The sequence below is a fragment of the Rhinopithecus roxellana genome, chromosome 21, assembly GCF_007565055.1.
Source record: "Rhinopithecus roxellana isolate Shanxi Qingling chromosome 21, ASM756505v1, whole genome shotgun sequence".
NCBI lineage: Eukaryota > Metazoa > Chordata > Mammalia > Primates > Cercopithecidae > Rhinopithecus > Rhinopithecus roxellana.
In genome coordinates, this window is record NC_044569.1 from 78,616,679 (window position 1) to 78,630,276 (window position 13,598).

At 45.1% G+C, this 13,598-nt stretch overlaps 1 protein-coding gene across 2 annotated transcripts in view; it reads left to right on the forward strand.

Annotated features, from left to right (window-relative positions):
- Positions 1 to 2,707: 2,707 nt before the first annotated feature.
- RNF125 (ring finger protein 125) overlaps positions 2,708 to 13,598 on the forward strand; it is a 50,024-nt gene continuing 39,133 nt past the window's right edge. For both annotated transcript variants that reach the window (XM_010380753.2, XM_030926083.1), the window contains exon 1: positions 2,708 to 3,358. In XM_010380753.2, coding sequence (XP_010379055.1) covers positions 3,195 to 3,358 — 164 coding nt within the window. In that variant the 5' untranslated portion in view covers positions 2,708 to 3,194. The remainder of the gene's footprint in view (positions 3,359 to 13,598) is intronic.

Sequence of the window (13,598 nt, forward strand, 5' to 3'; positions counted from 1 at the left end):
AGGCAGGAGAATCACTTGAACCCAGGAGGCAAAGGTTGTAGTGAGCTGAGATCGTGCCACTGTACTCCTCCAGCCTGGGTGACAGAGACAGACTTCATCTCAGAAAAAAAATAACTATTGAGATACATATTGGAGGCAGGTTGTGATTATGACTGATTCAATGTGAATAAGAGGAGGAAATCAAGGATGACTTGCAGGTGTCTAGACTGAGCTATAAAGTGGATCATAGTGCCATTTGCTAACAGAGAGATCAACCACTGGAGAAGGTGAGGTGGTGGCTGCTATAACGAGTTCATTATTGGATACATTGGGCTGAGGGTGTCTATGTCAAATGGTCAGTCATGTAAGCTATTGGGCTATTGGGCATTTGAATGGCCTGGGGTGGAGATAAAGATGTGAAAGTCTTTGGAACCAAAATAGTGACAGAACCTGTGTGATTTTTGAGAGAGAGAGAAAGAGAGAGGGAAACAGAGGAGAAGGGAAAAGGTCCTAAGACAGAATCCTAGGATCTCCAGCCCAGAGCCGGTAGAGAAGGAGACTCTGGCAAAGGAGAGAGACAATAGCCAGAAAGAAAGAAGGAAAGTCAGAGAGCTTCCAGGAGGGGATGGTCAGCACTGACAAAAATAGTTGAGGGGTCAAGCACAAAAATAGCTGAAAAGAATCTATTGGAATTAGTTACATGAACGTCACCAGTGACACTGATAATAAAGCAGTTTTTGGACAGATGGAGGTGGAGAGGTTGGTTCAGAACCCAGAATGGACTGAATAAGAAGTGAATAATTAAGAAATGATGACATAATGTAGAGGATCAGATCAAGAGATTTGGCCTTGAAGGGGATATGGGGCAGGAGTTGAGGCATAAGTGAGATGAAAGGGAGGTTTTTGTTTTCCTTTCGAAGATAGGAATAACTATCTTTTCATCTTATTGCCCCCTACTGCCTGCCCCCCACCACCTAATGCTCCAGCTCCATAGGTCTTTCCTTTCTTTGGTCCTGTCTCATTCACTGTTCCCAGTAAGCACTGTTTCCAGTGCTTACCACACTTTTTCCTAAATCTTTGAACGGCTCACTTCTTTTCATTATTCATGGCTCTGCTCAAATGTCACTTCATCCAAAAATTATTCTGAGTTTATTCTTCTCCTCATTGTCAGTTACTGTTTTATCTTCTTCATGGCTCTGATTATCTGATTTTATTTGTTTATTGATTGATTACATATATCTTCCTTTTGTTTGTTTGTTGTTTGTTTGTTTTCGAGACAGAGTCTCCCTCTGTCACCCAGGCTGGAGTGTAGTGGCGTGCTCTCGGCTCACTGCAACCTCCACCTCCTGGGTTCAGGCGGTTCTCCTGCCTCAGCCTCCCGAATAGCTGGGACTACAGGCATGTGCCACCACACCTGGCTAATTTTTGTATTTTTAGTACAAAAATTTTTACTAAAGAAATGTTGTATTTTTAGTAGAGACAGGGTTTCACTATGTTAGCCAGGCTGGTCTTGAACTCCTGACTTCGTGATCTGCCTGCCTCGGCCTCCCAAAGTGCTGGGATTACAGCACTTCGGCATGAGCCACTGTGCCTGGCCTGTTTTGGTTTTTTGAGAGAGGGTCTCCCTCTGTTGCCCGGGCTGGAGTACAGTGGCATGATCTCGGCTCACTGCAGCCTCCACCTTTCGGGTTCAAGTGATTCTTGTGCCTCAGCCTCCCAAGTAGCTCACACCCAGCTAAGTTTTGTATTTTTAGTAGAGACAGGGTTTCACCATGTTGGCCAGGCTGGTCTCGAACTCCTGACCTCAGTTGATCTGTCCTCCTTGGCCTCCCAAAGTGCTGGGATTACAGGCGTGAGCCACTGCCCCGGCTTGGTTTGTTTTTTGAGACAGGGTCTCGCTCCGTCGCACAGGATGGATTGCAGTAGCGTGATCCTGGCTCCTGTGCTCAAGTGATCCTCCCACCTCAGCCTCCCAAAGTGCTGAAATTACAGGCGTGAGCCACGGTACCCGGCCTATATCTCCTAATTAAAAGTAAAGCCTGGGGTAAACTGGATGAAGTTTATGGCCTGTTAAATACATACATGTATTATATGTGTTATTATATCCCATGTGTTACATTATATATTATTGTATATGTGTATTATGTACTATGTACTATTCTTACAACTGTATGCGAATCTATAATTACCTCAAAGTAAAGTTTTGGTTTTGTTTTTTCAAGTAAGTTCTGTGAGAACTGGGATTTTGTTTGCTTGTTGACAGTTGTGTCTCCATCACTAGAACTGAGTCTAGCGTACAGTGGGCACGAAATAAGTCTTCGTAAAAGGTGTGAATTAACGCCCGGCTAATTTTTGCATTGTTAGCAGAGACAGGGTTTCATCATGTTGGCCAGGCTGGTCTCGAACTCCTGACCTCAAGCGATCCATCCGCCTCGGCCTACCCAAAGTGTTGGAATTACAGGCGTGAGCCACTGCGCCCGGCTGATCACATTTAAAGGGCGGGATGGGGAGAGTACAAACAACAGAGGAAATCCTGAACCGCAGAGGAAACGAGACTGCAGGGTTTAGCACTAAAATATCTGTACGAGAGGTAGGATTGGAATCCGAATCTCCAGAACTCTTTCCACTACCCAGGCTATCTCTCCATTAACGGACTATTGATTGGATGACAGAGTAATGATAGCACCGTCTTAGGAGACGTCCAATCATAGGTCATAGTTCAATCTTTGAAGCTTATTGTGATTACAACAGTGGAGGATGTTCCTATCCATCACCTTACAAGCGGCTGTTCTCTGATTACCATTAAGCATGGCCACGCCCGCACTTAACTTCTGACAGTGGGGAAAGAGGCTGTGTGTGATAGCTTGGAAGGTTTACTACTGCCTCAAGTCCTCTTCTCTGCAGTTGAGGTTTCAGGTTTCAATCCTCCCAATACCACAAGACAGAGCACCGGGCGGCTGCCGCCTCCGCCTCCGCCTCCGCGCCTTAACCTAGGCGGCTTGCCGAAGATTTCAGCCCCGCGGCCGCGCACTTGCCCTGCCCTAGACCAGGGTTGGGCGCAGCGGCGGAGGTTGCTTCTGGGCTGCGCGAGCTGCGCGCGCTGGGAGGCGGCCATCGCAGCTGGGCCGGGACTTCCTTCCTCCACCGCACGACAACAAAACAACCCTGCAGCAGGCACTGAGTGCTTGGCAGCTGTCTGGGCGAGAGGCACAGCGATGGGCTCCGTGCTGAGCAGCGACAGCGGCAAATCGGCTCCCGCCTCTGCCACCCCGCGGGCCCTGGAGCGCAGGGGGGACCCGGAGTTGCCCGTCACGTCCTTCGACTGCGCCGTGTGCCTTGAGGTGTTACACCAGCCTGTCCGGACCCGCTGTGGCCACGTGTAAGTGCCAGGGGAGCTCGGTTTGGCCCCCCCCCCCCAAGGAGGGCGATGTCGGGAAGCTGAGAGCATGGTGTGGGGAAGGAGGGGGACGGAAGACAGCGCCTTAGGAAACTGCTGCAGAGAGAAACCTGGACCCGTCGGGTGCGGGGCCACGGGGAAAACGCCGGTCGGAAGGTGACACAGGATTTCGGGGGGGAGAAAAAAGAAACAGTCGGGCCCTGTAGCCCCCTTGCGCAGTCTCCTCCCGAAGTCCAGGTGCGGAGCTCCAGAGAAGGGGATCCAGGCACGGGTCCCGCCCAGAGCCAGGGCTCGCCAACAGGGGAGGGTGCTCTTGGCTGGAGAACGAGCGCTCGCTCGCCCGGGCACGAAAAAGAAACGAGCTCCAACTGCAAGGCAGGGGCTCCCTCAAAGCTCAGTTACCCCGCTGAACACGGTGGAACGGGCTCCGCTTCCCTCTGCCCCAGAAACCCGGGTCCGTTTTGTTTTGCTGGAGCTGTGCACGTGTTCCCAGAATGCTCACAGAGGCTCGTCTTAAACAAACAAGGATCTGTGCAAAGTGTTTTTCCACCCCCATCCCTGCTACCCTTTCCCAACACAGACACCCATCCCCTCAAAGAGCAAGTCAAACTGGAGCTTCCGAGTGACTTTCCACAGTCGTTAAGAGTTTAACAACCTGCTAGGGTGGGGCTTGGACGTTAGCCGCAAGCCCCTGAATGTACTCCTTCAAAACCCAGCCACAACGTGACAGGAGGTGGCAGACTACCTGCTTTACACACCGTCTGTCCAAACCGGCAGAAATTACAGAGTAAAATAACTTTCTCAAAACGGCATAGTACTTAGCTAAAACTCGCAGTTGGTGCAAAGCCGTGGTCGTTTCTAAGAAGAGTTTAAAAACAAAGTTCCTATATAAAATTGGCACATGCTTAATGTGTGTTTGAGTAACTGGTGGAGTTGGATCTGTGAATTTGTGCTCTCTGTTTAGTGTGTGTGTGTGTGTGTGTGTGTGTGTGTATGAGAGAGAGAGAGAGTGAGTGTCTGACTCTGTCGCCCAAGCTGGAGTGCGGTGGCGTGATCTTGGCTTACTGCAACCTCCGCCCACTGCAACCTCCGTCTCCCCGGCTCAAGTGATTCTCCTGCCTCAGCCTCCCGAGTTGCTGGGATTACAGGTGCCCACGACCACATCCGGCTAGTTTTTGAATTTTGAGTAGAGATGGGGTTTCACCATGTTGGCCAGGCTGGTCTTGAACTCCGGACCTCAATTGATCCACCCACCTCGGCTTCCCAAAGTGCTGGGATTAAAGGTGTGAGACACTGCACCCAGCCTTCTCTCTTTGGTTTGAATTTTGTTCGTGGATACGTGTGTGTGTGTGTGTCTGCAGAGATCAGAAGCGGAAGCCTACTTAATGTCCTTTGAAGGGTGACTATAGTATGATGAAGCCCTGTGCGATACCACAGTGGCATGTACCAGCATTTGGCTTAGCAGGAAGAAAGAAATAGCGTTATTACTTTTGAGGATCACTTTTGAAAGGATTTAGGTAGTCCTTAAAAACATGTTGTGCACTTGCATTCAGAAGTTTTGAGGCCGGGCATGGTGGCTCCCACCTGGAATCCTTAGGTGATCCTTAATACCTATAGCCTTGTATCTGAAAAGCAGTTTTCACCACTGCCCACCTGTGAGCCAGGTAGAAAAGTGTGCAGCCTGCACAATGTATAAATAAAGAGTGCTTTGGGCAGTATTTCGTAGCTGTATTTTCAAGGCCTGTTGTTTCAGCTTTGTTCTTAAAACTCGAGGCTTAAATTTACCCTCCTTGGCCGGGCGCGGTGGCTCAAGCCTGTAATCCCAGCACTTTGGGAGGCCGAGACGGGCGGATCACGAGGTCAGGAGATCGAGACCATCCTGGCTAACACTGTGAAACCTCGTCTCTACTAAAAAATACAAAAAACTAGCCGGGCGAGGTGGCGGGCGCCTGTAGTCCCAGCTACGGGAGGCTGAGGCAGGAGAATGGCGTAAACCCGGGAGGCGGAGCTTGCAGTGAGCTGAGATCCGGCCACTGCACTCCAGCCCCGGCGACAGAGCGAGACTCCGTCTCAAAAAAAAAAAAAAAAAAAAAAAATTTACCCTCCTTTCTGGTTACTAGTGTTGTTGCTCAGCTGTCCAGATGTAGCTCATTAACGTAATATCCACAGGCCAATCTGGAAGCCAAGATGGGCTGTGAGTCATAAAATATATTGATAATTTTAGGGCAATAACAGCCTAAAGATACCTCCATTTAAACTGAATCATTATTAGCATTAAAACTTTGAAGTTGTGCAAAACATAAACAGTGGGTGTTTGGAAGATTCTTTTTGGAATAGACCGCTTTGCTGCTAATTCGATGATCTGAGTGGAGATTGTTTTCCTGTTTTGGACTTTGAATATTATAACTTACCATTTACAATATTCTTCCTTCTACTAAAGGATAATATAAATTTGCAAAATGTTAAATTTTTTGTTTAATCTTTTTCTTTGTTAAAGTGAATAGGAAACTAGCAACTGGAAAAAGAACCATAAAATAGCATTACAAGGGCTGAACAAATTGCCTTTCCTCTCTTTACTGTTCTTTGTTTTGACAAATCTATGTCCATTGTTCTAGCTGTGGGCAGAATTTCCATATTCCTCCTTTTGGCAAACTTACTTGGGCCCCTTCCACTTTGTAAATGTTAACCAGAGTCCTTTCTGCAGTAGAGATTATGAGCGTTGTTAATGCCATTTGTACATTCTAAATGAATTACTCTTTTCCATTGAAATTAAGTTGGAAAATGAATAAATGCAAATGAACCTTCTGTATTTTATTATCCCATATTGAAGCTTCATTTTCAGACATACTGAACTGGTGGTTTATGCTGATTTTCAAGTCAAACAAGTGTAATAGTAACAACAGTACCTTGAATGAATATGTATAGAGCACTTTATAAGTTGTATTGTGATGCAATAGTAACGGGCCCTTATAGAAAGCTGGATTTGAAATTCCCCTCTGCCACTAGCCAGCTGTGTGACCACTGTTGGGAAATTTGTATTTGATTTTTTTCCCCTAAAGGTTTGATCACTTGAGTCTATGAAACAAACTACTAATAGATTAACAAGGGAGGAAAGGCCTACAAATGTATTCATGTGCATATGGGCACGGGAGTCATACAAACTATGAAAACTGAAAGGGCCAGATGCTTGATGCTTTTATACCATCTTGAGGTTACACCAGAATAGGGGCTTGGAACATGGTTATGGGAGGGCGACAGAAAGAAGGTACTGGGGCAAAGATGGTCTAGTTATGCAGATAAAACTTCATAGATAGCAGCTCCTAGAAAGAATAGGCATGAGCCTGTGTTAAGTTGCTCTGTCAGACCTTCATAGGTGTCAGACTTTCAGTTAATAATTTCCTAGGTACAGACAAGGAGGTGGCTCCAAGAAAGCCTGGTTGTTTATTTCACCAGTGTAGATCTTCTCTACAGATACAAGTCGCCTCCACAAAAGGCAGCTTTTCAGGGTTATTCCTGTATGCGGGAATATGTCAAAGAAGTACATTTTGGGGTGAAATATTTTCAGTTTCCTTTAGTCCCCCATTTTAACATTTCCTTTATTTCCTTTTATTATTTATTTATTTATTTTTAGAGGTGGGATCTCACTCTGTCACCCAGGTTGCAGTGTAGTGGTGCAATCATGGCTCACTGCAGCCTCTACCTCCTGGGCTCAGCAATCCTTCTGCCTCAGCCTCTCACGTAGCTGGGACTACAAGTGCCTGCCACCATGCCTGGCTATTTTTTACTTATTTATTTTGAGATGGAGTCTCGCTCTATTGCCTAGGCTGGAGGGCAGTGACGTGATCTCAGCTCACTGCAACCTCCGCCTCCTGGGTTCAAGTGACTCTCCTGCCTCAGCCACTCTAGTAGCTGGGATTAAAGACACGCACCACCATGCCCAGCTAGTTTTTGTATTTTTTGTAGAGGCAGGGTTTCGCCATTTTGCCCAGGCTGGTCTTGAACCCCTGAGCTCAGGTGATTTGCCTGCCTCAGCCTCCCAAAGTGCTGGAATTACAGGAGTGAGCCACTGCACCCAGCCAAGAAAGTGACAATTCTTTACGTACCGCAAGGTCAGGAATTTTGTAAGGGAACCATATACACAGGGTACCAGGCCAATCTTTTTCTAAGTCTATTGGCTTTTTAATGTCAATCTCAGTCCCTCAAAGCAGTTTGATCATGTATCTAAGTATGACATTCCAGTTAAAGCCTTGGTAAAATAACCACTGTCTCCAATTATGTCCTGTTCAGACTGTTACTAAACTTATGCATGTAACTATATTGCCACGAAGTAAGAATACTCAAAAAACAGTTTGTCAATCCAAAGAGAAAAAGGTAAATTATTTTGCTCACAAAAGTATACTTGCCCAGGTGCAGTGGCTCATGCCTGTAATCCCAGCAGTTTGGAAGACCGATGCAGGAGGATGACTTGAGACCAGCAGTTTGTGACCAGCCTGGGCAACATAGCGAGACCCCATCTCTAATACACAAAAGTCTTGTTCAAAAGAGAAAACCGTATTTTACTTTTGAATCAATATATCAATAATAAAGCCTAATAAACAAGTCCATCTAATTTCAGTCAGCTTTGACCACACAAGATAAGATTTACATATCTTTTATAACCTCTTAGAATTTTTCTTCTATTTCCAACTTTCTATATTCATTTAGTTTTATCTATATCTTTTTTTATTCTTTCAATTTGAAACAATCTTTAAATAACTTCTGGACAAAATTAATTTTCCATTAACAAAAAAATCACACTTCATGCCATTCTTTTTTTTTTTTTTTTAAGACGGAGTCTCACTGAGTCACCTAGGCTGGAGTGCAGTGGCATGATCTTGGCTAATTGCAACTTCCGCCTCCTATGTTCAAGCGATTTTCCTGCCTCAGCCTCCCGAGTTGCTGGGATTACAGGCATGTACCACCACACCCGGCCTCATGCCATTCTTATAACCTTTCTCTCCAAAAACATATCTTGCTTTTTTTGTATATTCTGCCTGAAGAATTGTTTCTCTTATTTCCAGTAATTTTGTTTGTTTTTAGAGACATGATCTAAGAATAAACTACTCAGTGATGTGATCATAGCCTACTGCAACCTCAAATTCCTGGACTCAAGCAATCCTCATACCTCAACCTCCTTAGTAGCTGGAACGACAAGCATGCCCCACCACACCCTGCTAAAATTTTATTTTTTTATAGAGACAGGGTCTCCCTGTGTTGCCCAGGCCAATCTTGAATTCCTAGGCTCAATTGATCCTCCTGCCTTAGCCTCGCAAAGAGCTGAGATTACAGGCATGAGCCACCACACCAGCCAGCCAACAATTTAAAACTAGCTTTACTGCTGGGCACAGTGGCTCACATCTATAATCCCAACACTTTGGGAGGCCGAGGCAGGCGGATCACTTGAGCCCAGGAGTTGGAAACCAGCCTGGTCAACATGGTGAAACCTTGTCCCTACTAAAAATACTAAAAAAATTAGCCGGGCATTGTGGCGCACATGGAGGCTGAGGTGGAAGAATCGCTTGAACCTAGGAGGCAGAGGTTGCAGTGAGCTGAGATCGCACCACTGCACTCCAGCCTGGGTGACAGAGCGAGAGTCGTTCTCAAAAAACAAAAACAAAAATCCTAGCTTGATTTACCAAAGATTACTAAAGTCATATGAACTTTGAAAAACATTTGGGATAGTTAATTTGTGAGTACTCATTTATTTAGAAGTCAGTTTGGTACCACACAGACTGTACAAACACACCTGTAAACATATATATACATGTAGACACAACATATATCACAAGCACACACCAGTATCCAAAAGCCAAAGAGATTAGGACGTTTAATGCATGAGAGCAGAACTTTAGACATGAGAGGATGGACCCTGCCCATGGCTTCTGTGGCTCAGTAAGAGACAGAGGACCCCTAACGGCCAGGTGCGGTGGTTCACACCTGTAATCCCAGCACTTTGGAAGACTGAGGCGGGTGGATCACCTGAGGTCGGGAGTTCGAGACCAGCCTGCCCAACATGGTGAAACCCCATCTCTACTAAAAATACAAAAAAATTAGCCAGGGGTGTGGCAGGCACCTGTAATCCCAGCAACTCGGGAGGCTGAGGCAGGAGAATCACTTGAACCCAGGAGACGGAGTTTGCAATGGCTGAGATCATGCCATTGCACTCCAGCCTGGGTGAAAAGAGTGAAATTCTGTCTCAAAAAAAAAAAAAAAAAAGAAAGAAAGAAAAAGAAAAAGAAGAAGAAGAAAAGAAGAAGACAGAGAACCCCCAAAGAGGGGCGACTGGTGGCTTTTGTGTTTGTGTATGCATGTGTGTGTGTTCCTCAAGGAGTCTCAGGGTTGATAGAGGTCCCCTCTAGGCCTCTTCATGTGGTATCAAAAATGGCAAAAAGGAGGAGGGGCAGAAGGGGAAGGAAATGGAAGAACAAGTCTTAGAGGAGCCAATTTGGGGAGATTTTAAGCTTCAAAAGGCCAATACAGTTTTAGTAGGAGTCTGAGGAACAAACAAAGGTCTAGTTGACTAAGAAGTTCCCATGGGAGAAACAGGATTTGAAAGAGAACAGAGAATATCAGCTATTAATTAAGTTAGCTTTTGACCACAGAGCCATTTTTCTTAATTTTTTTTTTTTTTTTTTGAGATGGAGCCTTGCTCTGTTGCGCACGCTGGAGTGCAACGGCGCAATCTCGGCTCACTGCAAGCTCCGCCTCCCGGGTTCAAGCGATTCTCGTGTCTCAGCCTAAAAATCCTTTTAAATATGCAAGCAGCAAACATTTTGTCCTCTGAGCACCCAGTCGTTTTTTGAGACGTAGTCTTGCTCTGTCACTCAGGCTAGAGTGCAGTGGCCCGATCTGGGCTCACTGCAACCTCTGCCTCCCGGGTTCAAGCAATGTTCCTGTCTCAGCATCCTAAGTAGCTGGAACTACAGGGGTGTGCCACCACGCCCACCTAATTTTTGTATTTTTAGTAGAGACAGGGTTTCACCATGTTGATGAGGCTGCTCTCAAACTCCTGCCTCAGGTGATCTGCCTGCTTCGGCCTCCCAGAGTGCTGGGATTATAGGTGTGAACCACTGTCTCCAGCCTGCGCACCCAGTCTTTTGTGGGAGCAGAGAGAATGGTAGCTGTGGCATTCGTGCCTCTTTCTCCCCACACCCTCCCAGCACCCCCTGTCTGAGGGGTACCCACCTCTACTCATCTGTTTGGTTCCCAGCCGTAGCAGGAGGTATGTCTCTCTGTAGAGGAAGCAGATTAATGGGGAAAAAGTTACTATCACACTCTAAGTATAAACCAGAGTTTTAACCAAGGGAAATAACTCAAAATCAAAATAAATAAGAACATTTGAGACTGAAACCAAGAAGCTCTTGATGGCTTTAACCAAGGTTTCCTAAGAGGGAGCAAAAGTTGCAACCCTTTCAAAATCCAGATCATTCCCTACAACAGCTTAAAGAAAGGAAAGTTTTGCCAGCCGCGAATGGGATACAACCCACATTTTTGTCTGGCCATATTCTCTACTGTTTAAGACAGAGGAAAACAACAGCTGGATGAGAGGCTTACAATAGGAACGGGTACCCCAAAGGTTAAGAAGTTATACAGATATAAATTCAAAACAATTCAAACTAATTTTTTCCAAGTGTTTCTTTTATTTTTCCTTCCTGAGTTAAAGGGTTTATGTCTCCTAGGGACTTGTTCCTGAAAGGGAATTGAATCCAGGCTGCAGAGGTGAAAGTGCAGAATCCTTACCACTAGACTACAGGATGCAGTCTTTTTTTTTTTTTTTTTTTTTTTTTTTTAAACAAATTTCATAAGGAATCTAAAGCATGCAGTTTGAGTACAAAGGATTTTAACTTTGTTTTATATCTGATTTCTACTTTTCAACAGTCTTGCCGAGGGAGTTTCTAAACCTGTATTCCTTTTCTATCTTTTCATAGGTACCAATAAGGTAGCTATTTAAGATGTGAGCTCTAAAAAGTTTTTTTTTAAAATATAGCCACTCATTTATTTTAAAAGCGATTCAAACCAATACAAGAACTAATTTATATGTTTTTCCCTATTGATCCAAATTTAGAAAAGATAAAACACAGAGACTCATACCATCCACATTTGACCAGGCACTATAGGCAGAGATCAGAGAGGAGAACTGACTTGGTTAAAAAAAAATGAGTTTACCTTTCTTTGCTGGCTTTTCATCCATTGTTCCAAGATCCCATTCATTGGCTCTAGAATGAACAAAATGACTTATATCCGGATCACAACACCAAAAATTTAGTGAAGCTTAAATTTTTCCCCTAAAGGTTCGATACTTTGAGTCTATAAAGCAGGCAGATAACAGATTAATGGGATAAAATCATACGCATTTATTAATGTGCATATGGGCATGGGAGTCATAAAAAATATGAAAAGTGAAAGAAAGGACCAGATGCTTGATTTTTTTTTCTTTTTTTTTTTTCTTTTTTTTGAGACGGAGTCTCGCTCTGTCTCCCAGGCTGGAGTGCAGTGGTGTGATCTTAGCTCACTGCACGCTGAGTCTCCCGGGTTCATGCCATTCTCCTGCCTCAGCCTCTCGAGTAGCTGGGTCTACAGGCGCATGCCCGGCTAATTTTTTTGTATTTTTAGTAGAGACGGGGTTTCACCGTGTTAGCCAGGATGGTCTCGATCTGCTGACCTTGTGATCCGCCCGCCTCGGCCTCCCAAAGTGCTGGGATTACAGGTATGAGCCACCGCACCCGGCAGATGCTTGATGTTTTTATACCTGAGGTTACAGAAGAATGGGGGATTGCAAGATGGCACCAGAGGTTATAAGGAAAAAAAAAAAAAAAAACGGTAAGGGGCAAAGGTGGTCTTGTTATACAGAAGAAAGTTAGACAGGTAGCAGCTCTCAGAAAGAACAGGTGGTAGTCAGCCGGGCGCGGTGGCTCACGCCTGTAATCCCAGCACTTTGGGAGGCCGAGGTGGGCGGACCACGAGGTCAGGAGATGGAGACCATCCTGGCTAACACGGTGAAACCCCGTCTCTACTAAAAATACAAAAAATTATCTGGGCCTGGTGGCCGGCGCCTGTAGTCCCAGCTACTCGGTATGCTGAGGCAGGAGAATGGCGTGAACTCGAGAGACTGAGCGTGCAGTGAGCCGAGATTGCGCCACTGCACTCCAGCCTGGGCGACAGAGCGAGATTCTGTCTTAAAAAAAAAAAAAAAGAATAGGTAGTAGTCCATGGTAAGTTTCTCTGTTAGACCTTCAAACGTTTCAGACTCTTGGTTAATCATCCTAGATGGGGCAAAGGAGACCTCAGAGAAAGCCTATTTATTTCACCAATGTAGACTTTACCAATGCAGCTCTCCCCTACAACATGCAGCTTTTCGCGGCTTTTCCTTTCTGCAGGCCATCTCAATAGCCATCTCAAAGTATGTCAAATAATTATTTTTTGGGGTAAAATATTTTGTTTCCTTTTTTTTTTTTTGAGATGGAGTCTCATTCTGTTGTTCAGGCTGGGGTGCTGTGGCGTGATCTCAGCTCACTGCAACCTCTGCCTCCTGAGTAGCTGGGACTACAGACATGTGCCACCATGCCCGGCTAATTTTTGTATTTTTTAGTAGAGATGGGGTTTTGCTATGTTGGCCTGGCTGGTCTCAAACTCCTGGCCTCAAGTGATCTGCCCACCTCAGCCTCCCAAGATGCTGGGATTACAGGTTGAGCCACCCGCCCAGCCAGTTTTCTTTACTACTAAATTGCTTAATGTCTTTGAATCTCAAGTTTCTTCATTTGTAAAATGGGATGAGTAGTGCTATTTTTATGAATATTTAAAATGTAAAGATATCCCATAGTAAAGGCTCAAAACGTGGTTTCTGTTTCCTTCAGTCATTCCATAAGCGAAACCCACAGGAACAGGTATTATTTCTTATCTCTGTATTTCTTTTGGAAGAACACTGTGCCACGAAAGGTTGATCTATGACATTTCCAAGATGTCTCAGATAGCCTCACTTTTAGCTTAGTTCTTTTTCATTTGTTGGACTTTAAGTAAAGTTTCACTTTAATGTTTTATAATTTTAAATGGACTTTATTCATATTGCTGTATCAGTTGTAAAAAATAGATTTGAGGGAAAAGCCTTCTCACTTCTGCCTTATCTTCTGTTAGAGAGCTGTGGTGAGAGCCAGTAGATAACTTGGAGCTGTATAAATGGAACTTA